At 45.7% G+C, this 26,825-nt stretch overlaps 1 protein-coding gene across 1 annotated transcript in view; it reads left to right on the forward strand.

The window, feature by feature from the left end:
* The window catches only part of CFAP47 (cilia and flagella associated protein 47), a 3,369,192-nt gene that overhangs the window by 1,233,421 nt on the left and 2,108,946 nt on the right, over positions 1–26,825 (forward strand). The window contains exon 37 of the mRNA XM_069639370.1: positions 14,091–14,203. Within this exon, the coding sequence (XP_069495471.1) occupies positions 14,091–14,203 (113 nt within the window). The remainder of the gene's footprint in view (positions 1–14,090; positions 14,204–26,825) is intronic.

The following is a 26,825-nucleotide window of genomic DNA, read 5'->3' on the forward strand; positions in this document are numbered from 1 at the left end:
ATTTCTGTGCCAGATTCCAGCCTCACTAAAGAATTGACTTGTTCTACCTTTCCTGAGTGAAAGATACTATTTGGTGTATTCTCAGTTAAAATGAGAAGAAAAGCAACTCGGTGAAGATTTGAATCTGAAGTGAGAAATTACATCATGAAGGACTTAGGGCTGGTTTTACAATAAGCCCATTGTAGGCAACTGCTTTGGGAGCAACCAGCAGGCCCTTAAGGGGCACCATATTAGCCCTATAAGAACTCGTAAAATCTTAATTAAGAAAATAAATACATATCCACAAAAGCATAACAGCAAGAAAACACATAGGCCCTCATTATGACCCTGTCGCTAAGTGAAAAACGATGGCGGTAAATGATTACCGCCATTGTTTTCCGCTAGGTCCGATTATGACCCGTGACCGTTAACTACGATGCTATTAGCGGCATCGTAGTTAACGCTGCCGCTAACTGCTCCAAGGACGCGCGCATGCGACCTCCCACACCGTAATTACCTGCATAGCAGAAAGGTACGCGAATGCCGACCCAAGCGGACATGCACCTAACGCCATCACCCAGCCCATTAAATACCTTACCGCCATGGTGCTAATTATGCCATCGCGAACCAACCGTAAATGGCCATATAAAGTAAATCCAGCTGCCACAGGTGCACAGAAATAGCACAGGTGGAGGCAATACAGACTCAGGAAGTACAAAAAGAGCACACCCCACCCCTTCCCACACCCAGTCACAATCCACAATGATACCAATAGGACTAGCAATGTTGGGGCTGGAGGACCTGATAGCAATGCAAGTGCTACAACAACAACAACAACAGGCAGCACAGAGGAGACGCAGGAGGAGAAGGAGGGCAAGGCAGGGCCAGCAAGCCCCACAAGCACAGCCAGTGCCACCACGCAGGCAGCCCCCAATCCCACGCATCAGAGCCAGTCCATTCAACCTCATTGCTGAGCAGATCCACACCCTGTACTGTTTGGACCGGGACACCATCACCGCCATCGTAGACATGACACACAGCGACATCGTCAGCATGATAGAAACACCAACCGCCATCCCACCCCTACTGAAGGTAGTGTCTGTACTCCACTTCCTGGCCACAGGCACCTACCAGCACACAGTGGGGCACTTGCATGGCATTTCACAACCATTATTCTCACGTACACTTATCCAAGTGCTCGATGCCCTCCTCAAGCACACAGGCGACCACATCTTATTACCACGGACTGCCCAGGAGATTGCAAACACCAAAGTGGGTTTCCATGCACTAGCCAGCTTACCTGGTTGCATTGGTGCCATCGACTGCACCCATGTGGAATTGGTGGTTCCACATGCCATGGAGGTACCGTACCGCAACCGGAAACAATTCCACTCAATCAACGTGCAAATGGTCTGTGACTCCAACAGGATCATCACACATTGTTGTGCCCGATTCCCCGGAGCAACCCATGATTCAATGGTCCAGAGGAACTCCACAATACCACGCTACATGGAACGATATGCAGGCCCAAGATCCTGGCTACTCAGTGAGTCTAATGTCATGACCATGGAAATGTGAAGTGGGTAGGTGAACAACGTACCAATGCATACTCCACCTGGCTGAAAGGGGGGGGATGATGCATACTCCATCTGGCTGAAAGGGGGGGGTGATGCATACTCCACCTGGCTGAAAGGGGGGGGGAATGATGCATACTCCACCTGGCTGAAAGGGGGGGGGGAATGATGCATACTCCACCTGGCTGAAAGGGGGGGGGGGTGATGCATACTCCACCTGGCTGAAAGGGGGGGGAATGATGCATACTCCACCTGGCTGAAAGGGGGGGGATGATGCATACTCCACCTGGCTGAAAGGGGGGGGGATGATGCATACTCCACCTGGCTGTGAGTAGCAGAGACAACGGAGCCAGATCATACCCTAAAGCAACCCAAACTTCACCCAACACCAGTAAACCCAATACATGATGTATGCAGCCCTACCATGTGAATGAGGTTGTGTCCCAACCATGACACAACCATCTGCAAGTGCATTGTACCAATTCAGACCACATTGACTACAACAAAATGCACCTACATGCACGTCACCAAACACCATCAACCGAAAGGCGTGTCCCCCATAACTGCGTACGAAGGAGGCACATGACGGACAGAAACATCAACACACCATTACACAGAGAGCAGGGCCCCCAAAATGTCTCTATCAACATCAGTATTGCTCACTGGGGCCATGATGAGGCCGACAGCAATGTTGCAATGATGTGAGCATTGACATCACAGGACACGTGCAAGGCCACCAAAACAAACGGCATGAACGAACACAGTGGATGGGCACTCACAAGGCACTCGACCCCTCTGCATACATTGGTTGATGGCATGCAAAACAGGCCATGAGAGCCATGAGCATATACAGGTTGCATAGTGTGAATCAATTATTGCATTTAGAAGTGGTCCAAAGTAACAGTTGGATGCAAGCCATGGTGGCACATCATGTTCTGAATTAGACGTCATGACTGACACATACATTCTCGCCCACATACAAGTGATGCAGGCTATCCCCTGAAGAGGTGGCTCCTTACACCAGTCCGGAACCCACAGAACCAGCACGAGGAGGACTTCAACCGTGCACATACACGTACCCGTGTGGTCATTGAGCAGGCATTCGGCCTATTGAAGGCACGGTTTCACTGCCTCAGCAGGTCTGGTGGGGCACTCCTGTACCGCCATGAGAAGGTGGCAAAGATGGTCATGGCATGTGTCATGCTACACAATATGTGCGTCAGACGAAATGTGCCCCAGCCCCCTGACGCAGAACTGCAACCACCTGACGATGAGGAGGGTGCAGATGGGACCGCACCTCATGGAGGAGGCGATGCACAGGAGGGGCGTGAAATGCGTCAAAATATCAACCAATGCTTCTAGCACACACGGCTGGTGTGTATCACATGGAGACGGCACTTGGGGCACTGTGTCTCTGGGTCATGCACACTCTGGACTGTACACCAATAAAGCACACATACGCAATGAAAATGTCCACACATTTGATTTGGGAAAAAGGAAAATGTGTATTTCAATTGTAAATTGTTGTGACACACCCCCTCCCCCCTGAACACCCCAACACACCCCTCCCCCCCTCTCCACTCCCCCTGAACACCCCAACACACCCCCTCCCCCCTGAACACCCCAACACACCCCCCTCCCAACTCCCCCCTCCCCCCTGAACAACCCAACACACACCCTGTGAGTGGCTAAAGATGGCTGTAACAGTGGGCACACGCTATTGCAAGCCCCCTCTCCCGGCCCCCGGGGCACCCCTGCCTGTGGAGCGCAGGTTCCGTCCTGATCGTCGGACGGGGCTGCTTTGGGCAGAACTGGCAACAGAGGATGTCCCTGGCTGCTCACGTGCATACATGTCCTGAAGGGTGTGGGACAGCTCTGAGAGCACACGGCGCACAGCGGCAAGTTCCCCACAAATGTCCCTTGAGGTGGACTGGATTGCAGCCCTCAGGGTCTCCGTGCTCCGCTCAATTTCAGCCCTTAGGGTCTCCGTAGATTGTTCTATGGCTGCCCTAGCGCCCCCCCCCATTCCGCAGCATGCTCATTGAGGAGCGTGGACAGCTGTTGCTGACGTGCAATGACATCCTCAAGGGACTGTTGCCTCTGCTGGGCCATGCCCATTGCAGGTGGTGTCACGGAGGGGCTGCTCCCCTCTTGTGGACTTTCAGCGGGGCATGGGTGGATGGCCAGGCCTCTTCTCTGGGTGCCCCTGTGTGGGATCCTCATGGGGGCTGGTATGGGACAGACAGGGGGAATGAGGCAGGTCAGTGGGGCGTCCAACATCGGGCTCCTCTGTATCGGAGTCAGAGCATGCTGCAATGGCAGCTGTTTCCGCTATGGTGCTGCTGCCTGCAGAACCGGTGCCTTCTGTGGCGGACAATGTGGGGACGTGTGGTGCTGCTGCTGCTGGCCTGTTGCCTGCTGGGGTGCCTGTCGGTGGCCCGTCCTGTGTGCTGGAAGAGGATTTTGCCTGCTGCGGTGTCTGGCTCACTGCAGCTGAGGTGGAGGGTCTGTGCACGGTGGTCTTGGCCCTCTTGGCTTTTTTTGTGGCAGGGGTGTCCTCATCCTCGGGGTTGGATTCTGAACCTGTGGTGGAGCAAAGGAGGGAGAGCGTTATTGATGGGTCTGCGGACATTGGAATGGCAATGATTGACATGATTTTGGTCACTAGATGAGGCACATTTGAGGCAGGGGCATGCAGGTTGTCTCCTTTTTGTGTGGAATAAGGTTGGAGGTATGTGGGTGCCTGCAGTTAGGGTGTGCATGCTACATGTATACAGGGTGGAGGTCGCATATGGCTGTGGGCAGTGTCCAGCTGATGTGTTGCATTTACACTCTAGGGCAACATTGTGCTACACATGAATGGACTTCAGCGACTATAGCATGTCTTGATTTGAGGCACCTACCTTCATCGCCTGATGTCGACGCTCCTCTTTCCATCCCTCCTACACCTTTGATGCCTTCCATGCCTATTGTGCTGGCACATATTTCCTCCCATGGTTGGAGTTTGATTGGGGAGTCAGATCCTCCCCCGATAGCCAGGCCCTGGTTGCGATTTGCGGAGATGATGCTTCTGACGCGGAGCCTCAGGTCATCCCACCGCTTCCTGCACTGCTGTGGGTTGCGGGGTACGGTCCCCACCGCACTGACACGCTCTGCCACCAGGGACCATATGGCCTTCTTTTTGGCTATTGCCGGCCTGGTCATTTGCGTAGAAAATACTACGGCAGCATTGTCCTGAAGAGTCTCAGCAAGCATGGTCAGTTCCTCCCGAGAAAATCGGTCCTGGCGCTGCCGATCGCATGCCTTCTTCACAACTTTGGGCATTTTTATGTAGGTAATTGGGTGGGTGATGGGTTGGGACAGGTCTCAGGGTTGGATCTGGTATGGTTGGGGAGGATGGCAATGGATTGTGTTTTTCAAGATGGCCGCCGTGCTGTTTCCCGTTCCGCCGCGATGACGCTACTTCCAGTTCCGCTTATTTACGGTGACCGCTAATTACGGTCACTGCTAACTACGGTGTCCGCTCACTACAGTCGCCGCTAAGATGGGTGGCGATAGTGCACCTTGCGCGGCGTACGATGCCGGTAGGGGCCGTTTCTGCCATGGCGTAATTTACATTACCGCCATGGCGTAATGCTCGTGCGCGATGGGTCGGAATGTGACGCTCTTACCGCCATCGATCCACGGCGTAAACGTTCATTACGCCATGGCGGTAATGTCAGATACTTACCGCCTGAGTCGTAATGACCTCCATAATGTATTAACAATTATAAAACAATTATACATACATCGAGATATGGTATATTCACAACACATGAATCAAGTTCAGGTGTCTCTTGCGCAACTACCATCGCATCCTGGTCGTTTGATGCTATGAAGAAAACACATTTCATTTGTTGTGGGTGAAATCTTGTTCCTAATTATGTGATATATGGAACCTTTTCCTGTATTCAGTGTAAAATGAAAGAAAAATATAACATGAACAATTGTTTCTTCTGATAAAGTGCAGATATTAGCTTTTGTCTGCTACCACTTGGCTACAGCACTTGCAAGTGGTAAAATATCAAACCAAATTCATAAATAAAGGGCACGCTTTCAAGGGCATATGATCTATCTCAAATATGCCTGACATCTCCATGCTGCCTTAATGCACAGCTAATATAATGATTGTGAGCCAAAAGAAGAACCAGAAAGGAAATGTGGCAAAAGACATTCATTCAAAGCTTCTTAATTTTGGTACTATCTGCTACAGATAAGTGAACATTCTCATTCCACAAGAATAACAAGTTAAGATCAGATAGAATGAACTTAATAAATGGGATCCGGTTCCATTGTAAACCTTCACAGGCTGATTAATACAAGCCAACATAATATCGATATAATCTACTTGTGTAGAGGTGTCAGCAAGTCTAGAATTATGGTTGAACAGAGGCACTGACTCTGATGAAGGACAATCAGTTAAATCACAATATTCAGTAAAGGGACTAAAACAATTAGCAGTGTCAACTCCATCTGCAAAAATGATCAAGCCAATAGTCTCTTCATTGGTGTAGGTTGAAATGTCTTTGTAGTGGTGTTCACTTATATCGATTAATGAGCCATTAACTGTTGTATGTACATCCATCCGGAAACAACATGCAAAACCTCCTTCTTGAAGACAAAGGCAGGGGATTTCAAAAAAACAGTCATATGGTCCGACGCCCTTCTAGTATTCTTTGATGATATCTGTTAAGTCCTAAACACAAAGCAAGACAACGCAGCGGTTTCGAATCCCGATCCCGCGCTTATAAACCCCTCGCTGGAATTAAACGCGTTATGAATGAACAATAAAATAAAATTTTAAAGCTGTGCTTGGGCATTAGTGTATTGGGGAACTAGGGTTTCTTTTGTTACCCTTGTACCCTTCAAGTCTCACAATAATGAAGCAGTTACCCTGTCAGGCACTTTTTGTATCCCCCAGTAATGAGTCAATCTCAGTAATAAGAAAGAGCATTGGCTTCTGTGATAAAAGAAACAACAGAAGCGGTTGAGCCCATCCAGTTAGATGGTGCTTTATTCTAACCCATAATTCAGCCATCTGTTGCCCCATCCTTGAAAGTGTTCAAAGATGGGCACAATTTAAATTAAGTCCCTGCAGATATTAAGCTGAGAAAAACACCCTTATAGTACACTTGTACTGCAGCTAACATTCAATAAAAACCAAAAGTACAAACCAGCTCTTGATTTTAGAGGCAAAGCAAGGATCAAATCTCTTGTTAGTATATGCAAGTTGGTGCAGTGCATAGAATTCATACCATTCGACCAAGTCACCCAACAGGACATGACTTTGTGCAGAATCGGGCACTGACCTGCCCAGGAAGGCTCTGAAGAGCAGAAAAACAGATGCCGGGGTCCTGGGGGAATGGCTATTTCCACAGAACGCTCTTTTTCCTTCCAGCAGCCCAACAGTGTGCAATTTAGCATGGGCTTGGGTGTGGTGCCTGTGTTCCCAGGGAAAAACCTTTAGTGCCAGAAGCCAGTTGCTGGGCTCCTGGGGGTATGGCTACCGCCACTGTGTGATCTCCTGCCTTCCCACAGCCCAACAGTGCATGACGTAGCACGTAATTGGGCACTGGCTCGCCCTGAGTGGCTCTTTAGAAACGAACGCAACAAGCCGGGGTCCACCAGCCCAACATTGCATGACGTAGCAGTCAAGTATCTTATCTGCCTCCATAATAGGGAGTGGACACCAGAAATTGCACTTTACTTGAGATGCCATAAATCCATGCACAAGTCCTTGAAGGAATCAATTGCAAAGCCTTGCTTCAACTGATGACCCCTGCCTGACTGTGAGGACTATAAGGAGGGTGGCTCAGGGCTGGGTGTCACTCTGAGCCAGTGGGTGTAGAGGGAGGGGCTCTAGGTTTCCGACAACTGGAAGGGGACAGTCACAATGTGCTTTTGTGAGGCAATCTGGGGCATTTTGATTCCCCCAGAAAATCAGACCCAAAAGGTTGAAGGGTAAGGGAAAAGAACCTAGCCCTCACCTCAAGGGAACCATACTTGGGGTCCTGTGGCACCCGCACTGAACCTCATGGTCTGTGAGAGACAGTCATTTCAACCTGCAACATTGTAAAGGTGTAGAATCTAGTGTGGGGAGTGGAGACACAAGGGGGTTGTGTCCTGACGTCTAAATTCAAAGGTTTACCTTTTAGTTTTTGTAAACACAATATTATTCTGTCATAATCAACACAGTCCAACTTATTCTGTGTGTGATAGATCTCAAATGACTAAGTAGACAGGAATTAACATGTATCAGACACAGCTTTTAATTATATAGCTGTTCATATGTTATTCTTTGATGTACATATTGCTGTATCATTTTCTCGTTTGCTTATTACTTAACCAAACATTTTTTTATTTACAACACATATTGTTTTTTCTGAAAGAATCATCAACAAAACTTTTTTTTGACTTTTCATGGATATTTATACAATTGTGCAGCAAATAATTGTTGCCATTCACCACCTATAGTGACTTGTGATAGAACATATACGAATTACATCCGTAGAGAGCAACTAATAGTATCACATTAGATTGCATTGCCAGGCAAGAGGGTGACCTAGCATGTGGTTGACGCCTTGATGTAAATCAAACCGTTCTAGTGAATTGTAAGGGGACAAAAATGGCACAGTAGGGTGCTTGTCCTAAGACGTTTCGGCGAGGTGCCTTCTTCTTGGGCCTGGAGTAGGTCTCCCTAAAATGTGGGACATAAAAGGGGGCTCTAATAGTGTCTAATGTTGTTAATTGAGACTCTGTGCATGACATAAAATTCCCATAATTATGCTACACCTATAAAAGCTAAAAACAGGATAGCACAAAACTGACCTTTAGGGTATTTTACGTGGAAAATCATTCGGTTGTGTAATCCACGTGTGGAGAGTTGGGCATATTTGGGCTCAAAGGCTTTCGACACCACGGCTGCTGTGGGGCAAACAGATACACAGATGTCTTGTTTGTGAACTGCGCTGTGACATCTGTGGGAAATACAGTACTGAAATGGCAATGCCCTTAGTGAGAGCCAGAAATAATTTTCTCACCTTGCTGGGTGGACGTGTATTGCTGGCTTAGTTTGAAGTAATTCAGGGTATATATTAGTGTGGGGGAGTGGCAATCCAATTCTTGCATTACTGTGCAATAAAAGCAGGTAAGTGTGAAGGCATCGTGGAGTAAGACACAGAAAACAGATTCTGAATTAATAATACAATTGTATTAACTTAAAAGTCAGGATGGACAAACACCTATCTTGCCCTATACTATAGTGGGATTTCCCTACCAAACCTAAGGAAAGTAAAAGTCCAAAAGTTCAACTTCGGAATCTGTCTGTGTCCAAAACCTAATACTTGCCCTCACAACTAATCTTATACAATGTTTCAGGATGTCAGCATCCAAATAAATAGTGTTCAACACAAAGTTCAGAGCTCTCTCCCATGCACAGCTTTCTTTAAGCTCCCTTCCCCAAGTATAAAGCAGTTCCAATAAAAGTCTCAGGATTGCCTTAAGTTCAGAATGATCTAGAGTTAACCAACTCTCGGCGTTCCCTTCCCCAAGTTTCAAAGCATAGTTCCAAACACAAAATATCTTGAGACTTCGTCCTACAGTCAATGAGCAAGTTAAACCTCAGGGTTCCCTTGCCCAAGATTCCCCTTCAATATAAAAGGATATTTTCCAGCTTTCTTAAAGGTCTGTGCCACCCTTGTGCCCTCTGGATATGGTGGGTGTTTGTACAGAGAATGTCCTTATTGAAAGTTGCAGTTTATTTACTTGTTAAAGTTCACCTCTAAAGTTCCATTGACTCTGGAGCCCAAGGTATATTTGACGCACTTGTATGGCTGAAGTTCTCTTCACTATAAGGTTAAATTTTATTTTGCCTTTTATTTAAAGTTACATTCACTTTTGTGCTTGGTATATGATGAATTTAAAGATTCTTTCATTTACAATCTTCAGAGGGAATAGTTGAAGATATATATGTTTGATATGCTTTTCAATAGGTTCGAAATTCAAATAGTGTTAAAGATCTTCACCCGACACCTCAGTGTTATTTATCGTTGTAGAATGTCTGTAATAATGTGCCCAGTATTCAAAGACTTTTGTAACAATTGAAAAAGGTTTAATTCATTTCATTCCGTTATTAGAAGTCTTTGTAGATTTCCTTTGTAACATGCCCAGCACTCAGACTTTTGAAAAAGTGTCTTATGTACATGTGACCATTCCGTTAAAAGTATTTTAATTTATCCAAAAGTTAATGAGGATTACACTTGGAGACCTTCGGAAACGTGGTTTAATATGCATGCGACCACCCTGATACAAAGCAATCCTGCGCGTAATGTTCAAACACTTGCATACCTGGTTTGCTTTCACATAGAAACTCACCAGTTGCGTCCTTTGGTGTTCCTGCAATGCAGATCTCTCAGCCTTTGATTCTCTGCCTCCGTGCTCCACTTTCTGCCCCTCAGGCACTCCTGTGTCGGCTTCTGACCCCAGGAGAACGAACACTGCAAATTCCACGAAAAGGGGCAACAACAGGCACAGCTTCCATTTCAGAGTTCCCTTGGTTCCACAGAGCCCCAGCTCCCAGGCTGCACTCCTATGAACAACTGGTGTGCCGCACACCTACAGATCCTCAATGCATCTCTTGGCTCTCTGCTGCTGCTCCTCCATGAACGCCATGGCTTCCCTGCCACTGCTGCTCCTGCCACTGCTTCTAGAAACACATCATTCTCCTGTGGTGGGCCTTTTATACACCTGCAGCCGTGAATGCACCATTAGCCCTGCCTGGCCATCATTAAGGGGACATGCCTGACCTCTATTTCTCTCAGCAGGCCTCTTCCTCATCCCCATTACCAGAGTGGTAAAATCACCTAGTCTTCATAAATCTTGGTTGCCACTTCCTCATCCCAGGACTTTTAGTTTTTCATATATGAGGAAGTCAGGGCATTAAAATGCCCCATGAAGGCGGGGGAAGAGTTGGGTTGGTGATTAGTAGGAAAAGGGGGATACCATGTCTGTTCTAAGGGCATCCCACTCCTCACAGACCCTGCACGCAGGTGATCCTCCCTCGCTTGTCCACCCCTAGGGTCAGAATCCAAAAGTGATGGCCTTTCCCTGGCCACCTGCACAGAAGACCCATGTGGAATAGAACTGAGGAATACCCTTTGGTTTCTCACAAGGCAGAACCAAATTACCCAGCTCCTCACTCGCCTACTGTTGAAAATGATTCTTGCAGAATACAAACTTTACCCAGCATTTGCTCGCGGTTTTGTAAGATCGGGCCGAAAAATAAATGGCCGACCGTACAAAACAACCGAAAAATGCTACCACCAAAGATTCGAACACCAAAAGTTCGAACCTTTGGTGATAGCATTGCAGGTAAGTTAAAAAAAAAGAAGACTGCGGGGGTGTCCCCCGCAACACCCTGCTCACTGTACTTTACAGTATAGTGAGCGGGGGTTGCGGGCTTAAACCCTGCAGCCCCCGTAGTATGCAAGTGTGTTCACATGAGAAAGGTGCAAACTTTTGGTAGTTCACACCTTTCTCATGCGAACATTCCGGCCGCGGCAAAATCAGCCGCGGTCGGATCACTTAGAATCTTGTTTGCAACCTTATTTGCTCCTGGGAAATCAACACAGCCAGCAGCCAAATGCAGGAAAGCCCTTTCGGGCTTAGAGCAACACAAGCAAATCCAAGATGACAGCTGCATGATCTCTTCGTCTGAACCATTATTAACTCCAGGTGGTCCCCCAGAAACTGCCAATCCTACCCCTTATGATTATGATTGGTTATTTATGACGTGCTTAATACATAGAGGTTTCTAAGGGCGGACCCGGGGATCGAACCTGTGTTGCTCCGCGCGTCTTGCTTCTAAGGCGCGCATTGCCCCTGAGCTATCCTCCAGAGACATACCACTGAGCCAATTATGACATGCAGATGCAGACCCTCAATTAAAGATCCACGTAGAGTAGGGAGGAATGTATAAAAGCCAAGTAAACCTATTTGGTGGTGCTGGTTGTTGGAGTAAGTTGTGTTTGGTGGCTTGAAGCGTTTGGAGAATGTTTTGAGCGCTGTGTTGGAATGGAGGCTGTTTGAGGTAACAGATGGAGTGGCAGTTAGGAGGAGGAGGGGGTGGTGAGGTCTCGGAGTTTGGTGGTGATGGGAGGTAGCAGGTGGATCAGAGAAGAAATAACATCAGGACACAGTGGTGGTGACAGGAGGAGGTGATGGAGGGTTTGTAGTAGTAGTAGTAACATCAAAAGAAGCCTGTCTTGGAGTGTAGAAGGAAGAGTGACCAAGTGGACTGATCATATCCTGGAAGTGATGGTAATTTTAGGAGAAGGTAACACTGATGGAAGACAGAATAGGAAGGTTGAAATAATAGGATAGTCTCAAAATACTTTGATTGTACTAATATGACCTCAGCTAGTAGACCATGTATAGACTATACTTAATTAGTGAATAACTCACAGATTCACCACGCACTGGATTGTTTTGTTGGTGCATCTATATTATGCAGAGCAATTTCATTATTTTTTTTTGATTGCGGGGTCTATTCTTTTTAGGTTTCACAAAGCTATATTTAGCGCTGGTATGCACCGTGTTTTGTTCTATCCATACGTGCATGGATTGAGATGTTTTTAGAATATTTATTTTTCTATATAATGATTCGATCGTGTAACTTGTTGATGCTGCCAACAGTATTATTATTAAATATAGTTTTCATTATTCTCCTTTTTTGTTCTGGGACTCAGTTGGTGCTATTCCCATTGATGGCCACAGTAGTTAGCTGTGATCACATGTTTGCACATTCATCCCATGCGACACCAGTCCTGTTGTTGGATTATGCACCCATGTCTTGCAAGAAAGTTAAGAAAATCGATGTGTATGCTGTTAAAGGAAATATATGACCTGAGGTGCGCCGTATATGACAATACTCCGGAATTTCACACCTACCCAGGAAACGCTTTACAGATCTCTGTAGTTAAACCTAGGCATGCTTCCTGGAAACACCCCTACCTAGCCCCTGTGTATTGGAAACAACCCCAGTGTATTGGAAACAATGCTAACCATCCTTAATCAGCTTGCAGACAAATAACAGCAATATCTTTCCCTTTTGAGCAAAAATGAAGAACTTCAATAGTTCTCTGATTTACAATAACGCCTACGTCATAATTTGAGCAGTGCAGCTCTTAGCAAATTCCATTTAGAGACGAGAGCAATCAGGGCCACTAATGACTAGACTCCTACAATTGCAAGACACCTCTCCTGGCCTCTACTGCACCCATACCGATTGGTCTGAAATTGGGTCTAAACTAGCACCTCCTAGCTAATCCACAAAGAATGAACATAGAAATAGTACACTTAGGATGCTGCAACAAAATATGGACAACTGGTGCTCATTTTCATAACTGCATTTTTTTTTGTCACATGTTAAATATACATGTTTTAAAACACTATTTCTTTGCCATGTTTTCTTATATGATGTAATATGTTTTTCCAGAGACGTTTTGAAATCTATTTTTGAGACCATTTGTCCGAATGTGTAATACATGTAAAACAAATATTTCAGCTAGAGAACTCACATTTATATTACTCAAAGAACCATTAACAATATGATAAATGCTAATGGCTTTATTGACTTGTTCCTAATAATTGATCCCGGGAAGTTGACCTGATGCTTTATTATGCATCCTCGCTATCTGCTTAAGCTGCATAGCTCAGAAATGGTAATATTCTTGAGTCAATGCCTGTAGGACAATCTCAGGCAATGGGTAGAAATGAAAACAAAAACCCTAATAAAAGCCATGATTGTGTGGCACTCGTTGATAGCATTATTCTTCTGGTCCACATGTTAAAAACTCATTTTCACATTTTTCCGTTCAATAATTATGTACGTGAACTTCTCCAGTTTGTATGGTAGTGCAATCGGTCCTATAGCTAGCTTTCTTTTGTGGTGTGTCTGGATACAAATCAGTGAGATACATAACCATATTTTAACTTCCTTGTAGTTTTAGTGTGGCATTTAAAATCCCATGTGAACACAACCTCTGGGGTTATGTTTCCGAAGCAAGGGGTTCTTGCCCAGAATTGGCCGATCTCAGTCTGGCTAGAGTACACTCACAGTGTTGTCCTTATAAATAGGTTCTGGGTGTGCACGTAACCCAGATTATGTCTGGCAGGATGGCATCAGTACCACCCCCCCCCATACCTGGTCAATATGGCTATTTTGATATTCTTGTTCTCCTACCTGAAACATGGTATTACATATGTAGGAGTCATGGGGGATTCAGGCAGAAGGAGGAGAGGTGAGTAGTTGGATTGCGCGTTGATTCTGCGCTTTTACTTGACATGTGTTGTAACGAATGTGGCGACTTGATGGAAGGGTGATTCATTGTAGCAGGGCTTGGGGGAGGGGCGATTGCCTTATCATGGGGAGGCTTTGGTTGGTCCTTGATTTTGTACTTGCCTTGCAAACAATTGGCCTTTTTTGCGTTCTCTTCACAGCTGCGTCTAAAAAATCCAAGCTCCAAACCTCTGGTGTATAATGCTACAATTGCAGGATCAGAGTCTGCAGATTTCTCATTGCCAAAGGGGGACGCTGTGATGATTGCTCCAAAGTAAGTAGATTTGCTACTTGTGCTTATTGGATTTTACTGCTATAGTTAGCCAGAAGGTTCTTTTTAAATTGTTTTACAAACAAAAGAAATTGTACTGGTAAGGTATCGATCTTTGCTCTGTAAAGCGTGGCCAATAGTAGAACTCTGAAGATGGCTGCTGGTATCCATTGATAGTCGGCTGGTAAAAGGTCGCCAGAGGTCACATTTCCCCAGATTTGGACTCCCAAGAAAATCAAGCACTTTCTCCAAATATTCTAGGACTGAGTTAGAATAGTAAGTAATACCCGTCCTAGAATATATTGGGTGCAGGGAAAAAAAGAAAGAAATTGCCTGCCTGCTGACTTTTTTTTTACCAGGCAACATTTTCACGTAGAACCGGGCTGCTTTTATCCCTTTTAACAAGCCAGCCTACAGCATTGAGCACCTTGAGCATACCTGCAGCAGTTCATATAGCTGCAAATTGACAAAGAGGCAGGCATGTGAAACAGCTTGGCGTGCACAGAGATGAGAGATAGAGGGTAAAGGGAGAAGGGAGCTGGAATAAAGGGGTAGAAATAAAAAGTAATAATTATAGTTTATGTAGTTAGAGTAAGATATAAACATTCTTGATTAACTTGGTATGAAATATTGCCGTCTGACAAGGGTGTAGAAGCCTTGACTTTTTTCACTTTTATTAATAAAATGATGTGGGTGATCCCTCCAGCTCCATCCCAAAGGAATAGGGTACACTTGTGCCCTGCTGTATCAGTCTCCTGCCTTGCAGCTTCTCCTCTTTGGTGACAGCAAAGTCATTGCAGACATAGGTTGCACGTTAACCTACACCTCCGATCGTAAACTATAATAATCTTGATTTATTTTTTTTAATTTTATTTTTACATTTTTAAAGCGCACATCAAACCTCGGGCATCGTGGCGATGTTACAAGAATACTTTCTTAGTTAGATCACAAGAATACTTCTTTAGTTACATCACAAGAATACTTCTTTAGTTACATCACAAGAATACTTTCTTAGTTACCTCACAAGAATACTTTCTTAGTTACCTCACAAGAATACTTTCTTAGTTACCGCACAAGAATACTTCTTTAGTTACATCACAAGAATACTTCTTTAGTTACATCACAAGAATACTTCTTTAGTTACATCACGAGAATACTTTCTTAGTTACATCACGAGAATACTTTCTTAGTTACATCACTAGAATACTTCTTTAGTTACATCACGAGAATACTTGCTTAGTTACATCATACGGGTATATGTGAAGGGAGAGCCTGCCCTCAAGTTGTAAGGGCGGCTACGGCATCATATGAGGTTAGAATTGATGGGTCCGTGTACATCTAAGAGGAGAGTCGTCCTCCTGAGAGAGGGTGGCTACATCCTCACAAGCAGTTACAGTGCTAAATTCAGCCGTCAGAAAATGCATGGTGCCTACCCATGTGGTAGGGAGGCAGAACACCCAGATGCGAGAGTCAAACAATGGCACCGCTTCACAGGTGGCCGGAGAGTGCATGGGCAGCGAGAGGGGGTAGGTTGGGGGTAGACACAGCCATACAGTGATGTATGATGTAGGAACGTTTGAGATGAACACAGTTTAGGCATCACATTGCATTATATTTGAACGGGCTAGTAGTGTGTGTCGTAAATTAAACAATGAACAAAACTGTATTTTAGGTAAACTGGTTGTATACGCGGTACATTTAAGCAATGAACACAGTTATATTCGAGTGGCCTAGAAGTGTGCGCCCTGTGCAGGCGTATACATTTTACAGTGAGTACAATTATAATAACTATCATGTTTCGCTCTGCGCGTGTCACGTTATTTTTAGCAATTGGTGAACTGCCAATTACAGCAGGTGAGTTATATCGCACTAGCGACTATGTTCCAACACCTAACTGAATGCTCAGAGATAACAGTATAGGGGCGAACAGTTGGGTCTGATATTTGGAACAGAGCAACAAGGTATGAAGAGGGGCTTACTAGTTCTTCAGACGACGGTAGAGGTACAATAGAGGGATGTGTACCTTGAACATTACATATAAGTTGTAAATACCGGTACTATAGGCCTTTGTCGACCGTACCAGGTGTTTGATCACCAGAGTCTGTCAGCGTATATTTACCTATTTGTAGGTCGTTCTACTTGAAGGCAGCGATCCGCCTCAAGAGTAGTAGTCAACAAGCGGGCTAGGGAAGTAACAAATTATGCATCAGCTACAATTGATCTACGGGGGGTCTGAGATGGGCAGCCGCGATTGGCCCCAGACAGGTACAGACATGCCGTTGGTAGCGGCCATTAGGAGTTGGCCCGGCTTCCACCTGATGGTCACGGACAATGGGCAAAATGCAGCGGAGCAGCCAATTAGAGCTCGGGGCTGTGCAGGAAGAGGAAACTCTACAGGGGCATGTCGATGGCGCAAGCCTTCTTGGAAAAGTGCGGGGGATTTAAAAATCGTAATCGTAATTAGATGGATCTCGATTCACGGTAAGCACACAGCTCCAATACGAGCCTTGTGCTGCTAAACAGCTGATGATATGCGCAGGGCAGACTTAGTAGCCCGGATCACTCACGCCACTGTAGTGAAGATACATTGCAGGCTTGTGGCAGCAGTTGGGTATTTACCAGTTGCTGCATGTTCGCATCTTGGAAGGAGTTGAGGAGTACATTTCCTTTTCGCGCTGATGCACTAGTCCTATGAGGGAGAGGGAGAGGGCTCCGGCCCTCATCCACGACGACAGTGTGAAGAGTGCCGAGGTGAGGCACAGACTAGTTAATGAACTATACATCTGGTGGCAGGGACATCTCTAATAAGCCATACCTGGGTTTTGGTATGGTGACTGATAGTTCACACAATTAAGCCACATCAGGTTGTTAACCCTATGATCTCTAGTCGTCAGCCATGGAAAGGCTGTAGCTTTCTAACCAGACTGTCTGTTGCTGCCCAGTGAGCAGGCAGGAAGCCTGTCTCCTTTTATCCATTGGGTGGTTGGGTAACATCTCCTTAGCCCAGGAAACTCCCTGCAGGAGGACTCCTGGGAACCAAGCTTCACGGAGGCACATCCACAACAAAAGGGCCAGCCTTACTCCAGGTTGTTAAATACCAAAGGAATTTTAATCTACAGGCTTTGGAAGGAGGCAGGGTTAGGAGTCAGGCATAGCAGAAGGGGATTGAGGAAGGGTTCCTCCAACTTGGCTTTCTCTTTCCTTCCTTTCTCCATCGCGTCCTGCAGAGCAAAGCACTTTGGCTATGATGCAAGAAGGCAAAGGTCACTTGTTGCCTTGACTTTGTTTGGACTTCTTTCATCCAATACCCGGTGGCCATTGGCTTTTATAAGGAAGAAGCGTCCCACTCCTTCCTTGGTTCATTTTGGATCTACAGGACCCAAATTCATTGGACCCGGTTGGGAGAGCACTCCATTCCAAATACCTCCCAGTTGTGAGGTTAAGACAGGTGTTATAAGACTGAGGAATCGCTGTCCCCTAACCACACCCACAGAACAGTGGGAGTGACTTCCTGTTGAACTAAGGCATGCACTCTGCAAACTGCACTGGTACCCAGGCTCCTTGCTTGAGGCAAAAGACTCCTGCAGGTTACAGCTAGCTCGCTAGCTCTCTGGGCTTGTAGTGAAGAAATAACAGACTTGACTTGTCCCTGACTCCCCTGATTGGTCCTCACAACACCAGAAGAAGCCAAGCAGCTGAATTCCTGTATTCTGCAGATTCAAATCATCCTTGGACATGAGCAAACTGTGTTTAAATGTCTTTGAACCATCAGGACCTGATGTGCTGATGTTGGCACTCTCTTCATACATCTTTGAATCACCATTTTTCTCTCATTGAACTACAAAGGTCACATCATCAAACCACTCCGGACCTCGAATCGAACTGTTGGAAGCATTGTCACTTGTGACTTGACCAAGTGTTCATCTTCGTCTTGAAGTGACTTAATCTTCGGATCGACCCTAGTGTGCTCACTGAACTGCATTGCTCGAACACTGCCTTTGAAACACACAGAGCACCACTTCGAACTAACTTGATGCCGACTCTCTGCCTGGATGAGCATAACTTGCCACTTTCAAACCTAGTTCGACTCAAAAAAAAAAAAGGGAACCCAAAGCCTGGTTTGACAAGGTTGAACCACCCAAGGACAGATTCAGGTACTTTTGTGAGGTCCAATCCCTTTCGTAAACCTTTTGAAACCCTAGAGGCTTGTAAGCTGCCAATTAGTAACCGTTTCTTCCAAGAGACATCATTTCAAGTGGCATAGTTGCAGTTGTTTGCTTTTCACCTCTACTACATTAACCAGAGTGCTTGCTACATCTGCATTCTGTATTTTTTGTTTTCTTTGCACAGAGGTGGGTTTTTGTTAGTATTTTATTAGTACAGTCATATTTTGCATATCGCTATTTTTAATGAAAGTATACATACTTTTATAGAACCTTGATTGCATGTTCTTTTATTTTGGACTGTTGTGCTATTGCGGTTTGGGTTGCTACTGTTCTCTCATTCACACTCTCAAGAGTATAGCATACCCATAACCTATGTTACCACCAGATAGGAAGGAGGTATGTCTCTTGACTGTGCCTGTTTCAACTTTGTGATGGGGATGTCAATTAGTTTGTAGTAGTGTGGGTACTGTGTAGGCGGTGTACACACTACTCATCCTTGTACTCCTGCAGGCCAGTAATCTGGTTGTCACGCTTGGTGCTAGAGTTTTGGTGGGGCTTTACAGTCCATCAGGGTCTCAATTAGATGGAAACCGGTCAGGAGACATTTTAGGTGTCAGAATGATGGCCCAGCTTGTGGCGCTGGTATTCCTGCTTGACTGGCCTTCTGAATTTAGATTGGTCTTCAAGTTTAGTGTCTATTGTATTGTGAACTGCGATGTATAACTAGTTCATAACTGTCGTCCCCAGAGGCATTGCTAAGGGGGGGGGGCTATAGCCCCCGGTCTTTTGGTTGTAGCCCCGGATAGAAGCTGAGGGGTTACAGCCAAAAAGGCTAGCTAGCCCCCAGTCCTGACAGTCCCAAAATTAGCATAGCCCCAGATCTTTTCCAGACCTAGCAACACCCCTGGTCGCCTCTTCATTTTATATATACTTTGTTTTTGTTTTATTATTTTGTATTTTATTCGCATTTTGTATAATTCCAACTTACAAGATAAATGTTGTCAGCGCAAGGAGAAAATCAGTCTAGTGCATTCAAACCATCCAGGTACAAATATACCAAGTAGGGTAAATTCCGATTTGGGAACAAACACCTGGGGCAAATTAACCAACCTATGTAAACAACATTAAGTACATCATAGCCGCCTAGATTGAAGTCTGAGGTGTCGGTGCAGGAGGTGTTCTCAAGGGCCAGGTAGAGGAGATTCAAATGAGAGCTCATTCTTGGTTGGCTGAACTCGGGCAGTTTGCTCTAGGTGTTTCAAAAGGTTGCCTTGAACAAGATTGCTTTAAGGGTATGTTTGAACATATTATTATCACATTTGCTTGGTTGCACAGTCATTGCATTTCTCAAAGACATTGCAGTACGAACCTGGTGTACTTCCATTTTGGACTTTAAAAAGCTAACATTTTCAGAACAAAATGTAATACGTGAAAATGTGTGGGTTTGTGGAGGAGTTTGTGGCTTCGTGAAGCGTTGTTCCTTATACAATGCAACACGGTTTCACCAATCTCCACCACATTTTTCATAGTTACCCGTTAGGACCCTCCGGACATTACTGTGTACATAACATTTGGACCCCCCACCCCTTTTTGTGGATTTCAGCACCTTCACACATGAGACGGTTGCCCGAAATCGGCGAAACATCAATGTGGTCATAAAAGGACCGGTCCTCAACCCTAGAATTTACGGTTTCTGGGACGACCTGCACCACGCCCGGGTGGCCCGGGTGAGGCGACAGGTGGGGAGAGAGCACAGTAGGCCCCAGTATGCAACAGCACACCAACTCTCGCCTCTCCCCAAAGTCTGCTCCGGGGTATGTCACCCAGCCACACGCAAGCATTCTCAGTGCAGAGTACAAAGCACATTAAGCTATAGGCACATCGGAACAGCGACCTACAGGGTCATTGATTTTCTACAATTGATGGGTCTCATCATGTCTGTCCACAGAACCCGTCCAGAGAACGTCTACTTTTTGCCAGTAAACACCAAAATCACTCATTTAATGTACATTTCTCACTCTTTGAATGGGTTGTCTTCCTATTTTTCTTCTGTGAACTTTTGAGCTAATCGCTTTTTTAATACTAACCAAGACTCCTTTATTTCAGTTTTGGGTTTTTCTGTTACATATTCATCGCAAGGTTATGTGCACACATTTGATTTATTTGGCAAACATCTAAAATGTTTAATGGTGAACCAGCACCATCGAATGTGACCATTTGTGCATTTGTTAGCATTGTAACTTTAACCCCTTCAATGCCCTTGGGACATGTACCCATGTGCATATTGATAAATGACTAGGCGCTGAAAGGGTTACATTTAAAATAAACAAATATGTATATATTTCCTTTCTGGTTACAGGCGATCTCTGTGAGAATTTGTCTTCACCCATTTGTGTTGAAATGCACTTCACGTTTCTGTAGGAAGGCTCTGCATTTAGTCTGCACTATAATCACTTCTATTAGGAAACGCAAGTGATATTCAGTTTTTTGTGACCAAAGTTGAGTGACTGGCCCCCGACTCACAAAAGCTTTTTTTGACTTTCGCGACCTATTTGCATACGGACATACTCTGAAAACCTTCATTCTGCAAAAGTGAATCTGTCAGCGCAAATTGATTTGCAGTGGCAATGTCGTGCCACCTACAGAAATGGTGTTCTGGCTGGCGCACTCTTTCATAATGGAGTTCGTTTCGCAGTGCAGCAGTTTACTCTGTACCTTGTCTCCTACATACATGGCAGGCCATGTGCAGGGAAAAGGGCCGTTCCAGCTGGTGTCTACCACCTGGCAGCATTGCTCGGCCACAGAAGTAAAGGCTTATGCAAAGCATGAGCGTTTGCATCTCTTTCATCTCCATCCATCGAGCTGTGTTGGAAATATAAACACTGACACTGAAGTGGAAGCACTTTAAGGCCCGTCACTGCGAAAGGGATCAACGGTCAGTGGTTCCATGTGGACAGGGAGATATTTGTACCCCCACACCAATGCAGAGTCAGTTGGCCATTGTACATCTAGGTGTCTGGAACACAACTGCTACTTGGCTCAAGTTCCCTTACACCTGCATCCAGTACCTGCATGTACACTGTGCACTTTACAACTCATTTTATGCCGATGGGTAGCCTGGTAAACTGTCCCACTGGAAGGGTTTAAACTCGGGACCTGCAAGTTATACACTGTTCTGTGGGGGGAGGGGGGCGGGGTGCATTAACTCACTGTGCTACATTTCATTGGTTGAGTCTTCCATTGTCAACCAGCTCACCATAAAGCCCCATAAAGGATACATGCCGGGGAATTGAGTGACATAATTACACGATGATGCGCCTGATACCCCACTCATTGAGATTGACCTCCAAAGGACCAGAAATCAATGTCTTCATTGATTTGATGTAGGGACATTAGGTGTCTAACCAATGGGCGGTGTCATGTTATTGTTCAATTAATGTTCCTTCCACATCGTTATGTGGAAGGTGGGATTTGGGGCGGGGCGGGACCCTGGGGGGAACGGAAGTGACGGGTGTGGAGAGAGAAAGGCAGTTTAGAAATAAAGGGAATTTAGACTGGTACTACCGTGTGGGCCTCCTCATTGTATGAGTGCGTGATGAATGCTGACATGGCTACGAGCCGTGTATAACGAGAGCCCCCTCTTTCCCCCCCCCCACCACAGGTGGTCTTGAAGACGGAGTCTAGCAAATCGAAGGTGCCACTGAACAGCTCTTCTAATGCCTTAACACATATACATCTAGTGAGCTGCATGTTATAAGAAGGATCAACCACACACCCTGCCATCCCTGCCTTAAACGAAAAATTATTGACAAGCCACCTCTATATTCTGGCGACTTTGATGAATGAAAAACTGCAGCTCGGATGCTGAGATTTGCCGATGCGAAATAAAATGATCAATAAGAAACATGATGGGGGAATTTGCAAGGCCGAGACTGCATAATATTCAACTCTCACAGGCACATAGGTGGCAGGATGGCACGCTTGAAAGACTGAACCATTGTGAAACGCAAACAATAAGTGTGATGTTGCAGCAGGAGAAATACTCGTTTTGAAAAAAGGTGGCGCTGAACTGGAAGAATGGCGATTCTATGCAAAGCACTGCATAAAGCAACCAAGTAAAATGTCTTCCAGTCCATTTGATCCAGTTCCTTTCAGGCAGGGCTCATAATATGACAGACAGCCCCATACATGCACATAAAAAGCAGTCAGTCTATGCGAGGCAGCAATGCTATGTTGCAAGTCTTCACTAGAGCAGGTCTCTATTTAAATGTACTACTACCCCTTCTCTAATGTATCTATACAGGCTCCTGATGTAGTGGCCCAGCCACTTCTTTCGTCTCGGGTGGATAGCTCAGGTGCAAAGCGCTTGCCTTGGAAACAAGACGATGCGGAGCAACACAGGTTCAATTCCCCGGGTCCACGCTGAGAATGTAAATAGAGTGAGATTGCAGGCAAAACCGCTGTGCTTAGAATTGAATGTGGTATCACAGTGGTGCAAATAAAAAAGATCCGCCTTACACGTTTAATATATCTACCTCAGTTTTCTACCATAAATCATAGGCTCATGGCAAACATTAGTGTTTTTTAGATGGAGCTTTATCTGAGCATTTCTATTATCTTCAGACGCCAGGTGTCCCATCAGCAGTGGCTATTTTTCTTTCCACTTAATCTTATTTTCCCATATCTTAAGTTTCTGTTTGAAATTCTATTTTCTACAGGTTTATGTTGGGAGTGGTGTATGTCCAGTGTGTGCAGGCTCCTGCAGAATATTCGCTCGGATGATCAAAGGGGACATGATGGGAAAGTTATACTGACGTGGCGGGTTGCTTTTTTTAGGTTTTGCTTTTGGGCACTAGAGGATATTCTGCTACTGATGAAGTGTAATTTTTAGTAAACATTGGAGAGGAAGACTTGATTCACAATGACACCAGGGATGTTGCATTCTCTGCCATTGCCATGCCTCTGGCTCTGAAAGAGAAATACAGCTAGACGAGAACGCAGCAAATGACTACGCGGAGTCCACCGAACATCACACCCTTCTCTGACTTACTTGGGAATCCATATGGATTCCCTGTATACATGAGGCTGCCCATCTGGCCTTTTAATAGGTTTCTAGGGTGCAACCCCACCTTACAAGGGGCCCTAGCGCCCTGTTTATCCAGAGCAAGCTCGTTTGCAAAAATCTGGCAGAGTTCTGCTGAGCAACATCTGTTTAGGTTGACACTGAAATGTTGACCTTCCTAGTATTAGGGTTCTCTTACTGTGAAAGAATGCCAAATGTGAGGCCGTGTTAGCCGAAGCATTTTTGGTTTTTAATATAAAATGAAGCTGATAATTCTATCTCTGAAATAAATTCGGTCTGCTGACCAGATCTCACTTTCCTAAAGCTCCATGCTGAAAAGTATAGTGCAAATGTGCAAGTCTGCTGAGACCATCTACTGACGCCCACAGCAGCTGCCTTGTAGTTTGGCAACATGGCAGTTGGAGTAACGGTGCATTCCTGCAAACAGCCTGCGAGAAACCAAAGTTCCAACACCCCGGGAGTGCGAGTGCCCGTCTTAACCGTGGGAACCGTTGATCTAAATTCTATATAATTGTGTACCACAACCGCCTGGTGGCAGTTTGATTAATACGTTCAGTAATTTCATGCACATAGAAAGTGAGGACAATCAGTTGCAAATATCATCAGTGTAGACCCTGCATTTCAGACATCCGTCCTCTCGGCTGTATCTGCATCATCTCTTACTGAGCATCTGAATCATGCGTCTATGCCATTAAAGGGATATGTGTTTTGTGCCACTAGTAAATAACTAGTGTAGTTCAACTCCGAGAACTGGTAGAGCAAGTAGCTCTGCACCATGAAACTGTCAAGAACCGCCAGCACGTCTGATGGCATAAGAAACCCATTTTTGTCATTGGCTCCTGGTAATATACAATTATATCGGAAAATAAGCCTTTTGACTTTGCTTTATTTGCAGCCTGGTCAAGTGAAGCATTTCACTGACAGGGCATTTGTTTATCAGCTGTCTGGTACTGAGTATCACCCAAAACAAACCCTTTCGGTTCAGTCTTAGAAATCCCATTTGTTCTCTCTGGGAAAGGCTTGCCACCTTCCCCAGACAGCAGGAAATACCCCGGGATTTAAGGAGAGGATCCATGCTTCAAAGGATAGCCCTGCCAGGACAATAGAGATATCACACCAGAGCGGTAATTACTGCAGTATATTTGATGCACGGCATACAGCAGAAATGGTGGAATTGGAGTAGCCAGAAGTAGTGGTGCAGTCCAGAGAAGAGGCCCACCATCCTGGAATCTCTAAGGTCACTCACACTTCCTGTGCCACCTTCCCATTTTCTGTAGATAAAGCACTCTGGGACTGACATTACCGGGCAAAGACGGTGATCAAAGCAGCCAGGATTACAGAAGACTTCAAATGATCTAATCCGCTATGACCCTGTCAAGAGGGGGTGGGGACCCCTCTCAGTCTAGGGTAGGAGGCCTATTTGGGTAGAACCCACAGCCAGTCCACTCTAACCCCCAGAGCGGGCAGGTGGCAGTTGGGAGGGCCCCAATTCCTGTTCGCTCTTAATGCGACTATATGTGTTTGGACAGTACCACTCTTCATCACCCTATATTTTAGGAGGAAATTGCATGCCAGTCTTTCTCATCATTGCAGAGAACCACATGCATCACCCATCCTGGTTGATCACCCAAAACAGGGCAGTCTACAGATCCTTCAGCGAGCAGTCTCCTGCCAGCGTATCTCGGCAGGAGAGAGATCGAGCCTCTGTGCAAAATGGCTGCAACTTTAATAAGTGGCACCAGAGATCACTATGTGCCTCCCCCTGACACTGACTCCTGCACCTGCGGAGTGTCTCCCTGACACGAAGTTGAACATTTTTAAAAGTAAACTGATAAACTGTAATTGAGCTGCAGAGCACCTGCATGCCACAAACCTAGACGTTCTCCAGCATGGGATCTTTCATGGATTCACATGATCTTGTATATTCCCCACCGTCAAGCTGGAAATCCTCAGTAACTTTAAAGCAGTCTAGCGTTCAGCGTTTAGGGTGGCTGTTTGAGTGGAAGGGGCAAGGTATTTGGGTAAGAGGGGCATTGGAAGACTGAAGAGGGTGTGACTGAGAGAATGACAGAAGGGTGAATGAAGAGAATGTGTGGTGGCGGAGTGGTAGTGTGGATGGGAGAAAAGTGGTAGTGTGGAGAGAGGTGGAGCAGTGGTAGTGTGGAGAGAAGAGAGTACTGGTAGTGCAGGGGGAAAGTAGTGACCATGGGGATGATGGAGAGTAGTGGTATTGTGGAGAGGGCAGAGTAGAAGTAGTGTGACGAGAGGAGAACAGTAATCTGAAGAGGGGGAGTTGCAGGAGAGAAATTAGGAAGAAGGAAAATCAGAAGGTGGAGGTAGGTGAGTGGACGGTACATCAAGGGACAGAGGAGGAATTTGCAGAGAAGAAGGGAATGTGGGTCGCGTTGGAGGGATGAAATTAGGAGGAGGAATAGAGGAACAGAAGTAGAAAGGCAGAGCAATTCCAGGCGTGAAAGGGAAGAGACTGAGTAAAGCAGGATTGGAGTGTTTGGAGTCAACGTAACGATAAGTAGAATAGTTCACACCCTGAGGGCTTGAAATAGATAAGGCATTTGCCCTTTGGTCATATACTAGTATGGCTGGGTTAGGGATGGACATGCTCTCTCTAGTCTAGAGAGAGGACAACGGCCCTTAAGAGCCTGTTTCATCATATCAATAAAAACCCTTGAACTGTTCTTGGGAGTTGGTGTGCTATTAAGGCCATCTCTGACACAATTGTCATGCTATCCTGCATTTCTATAGCACTTCCTGAAATGGGTCCTAGCATTGACACGCTTTGTTTGTCTGTATGATGGAACTTGCAGTATTGGTAGGGAGGAGCAGAGTTGGGTAGATGGTTGGGATAAGGGCAGATAAGATGCTCAGAAAGGCATGAGATGGATAATGTGCCAGAACTAGGTTTACAAATGGACCAAATTTATCCTGGGCGTCAACTGTATTCTATGTCGCACCACGCCGAAAGGAGAGATAGCTGGAGGAAGGTGTTTGCCGCACCAGGTACTCTGTCGGGAATTTACTTTACTTGTTGAGCTTGTATATTATGTATCCAGTATTTATGCTGCACCCATCACCACTATAGTGGTTTTACGACACCTGTCCTTTGTCCGAAAGGTGGAATATTGCGATCTAGCCAGGGTGTCGCCAGACCTTAATATGTGGAAAGGAAGGGGGAGGTTTGAGGAGAAGCTGATTGGAAAGAAAAATGAGACAATAGAATGACCGAAATCAGAGAGGATAAACTATTGGGATGACTGAGAGGAGATACGGTTGTCTATTTAGGGATGTGCGTTTCTCAAATGTGAGAAGTTATTGGTAAGCATGAGTGTCGAACTCAGGACAGTATAGCTCAGGTTGA

This window comes from Ambystoma mexicanum, chromosome 7q (assembly GCF_040938575.1).
Source record: "Ambystoma mexicanum isolate Mex_15411 chromosome 7q, UKY_AmexF1_1, whole genome shotgun sequence".
NCBI lineage: Eukaryota > Metazoa > Chordata > Amphibia > Caudata > Ambystomatidae > Ambystoma > Ambystoma mexicanum.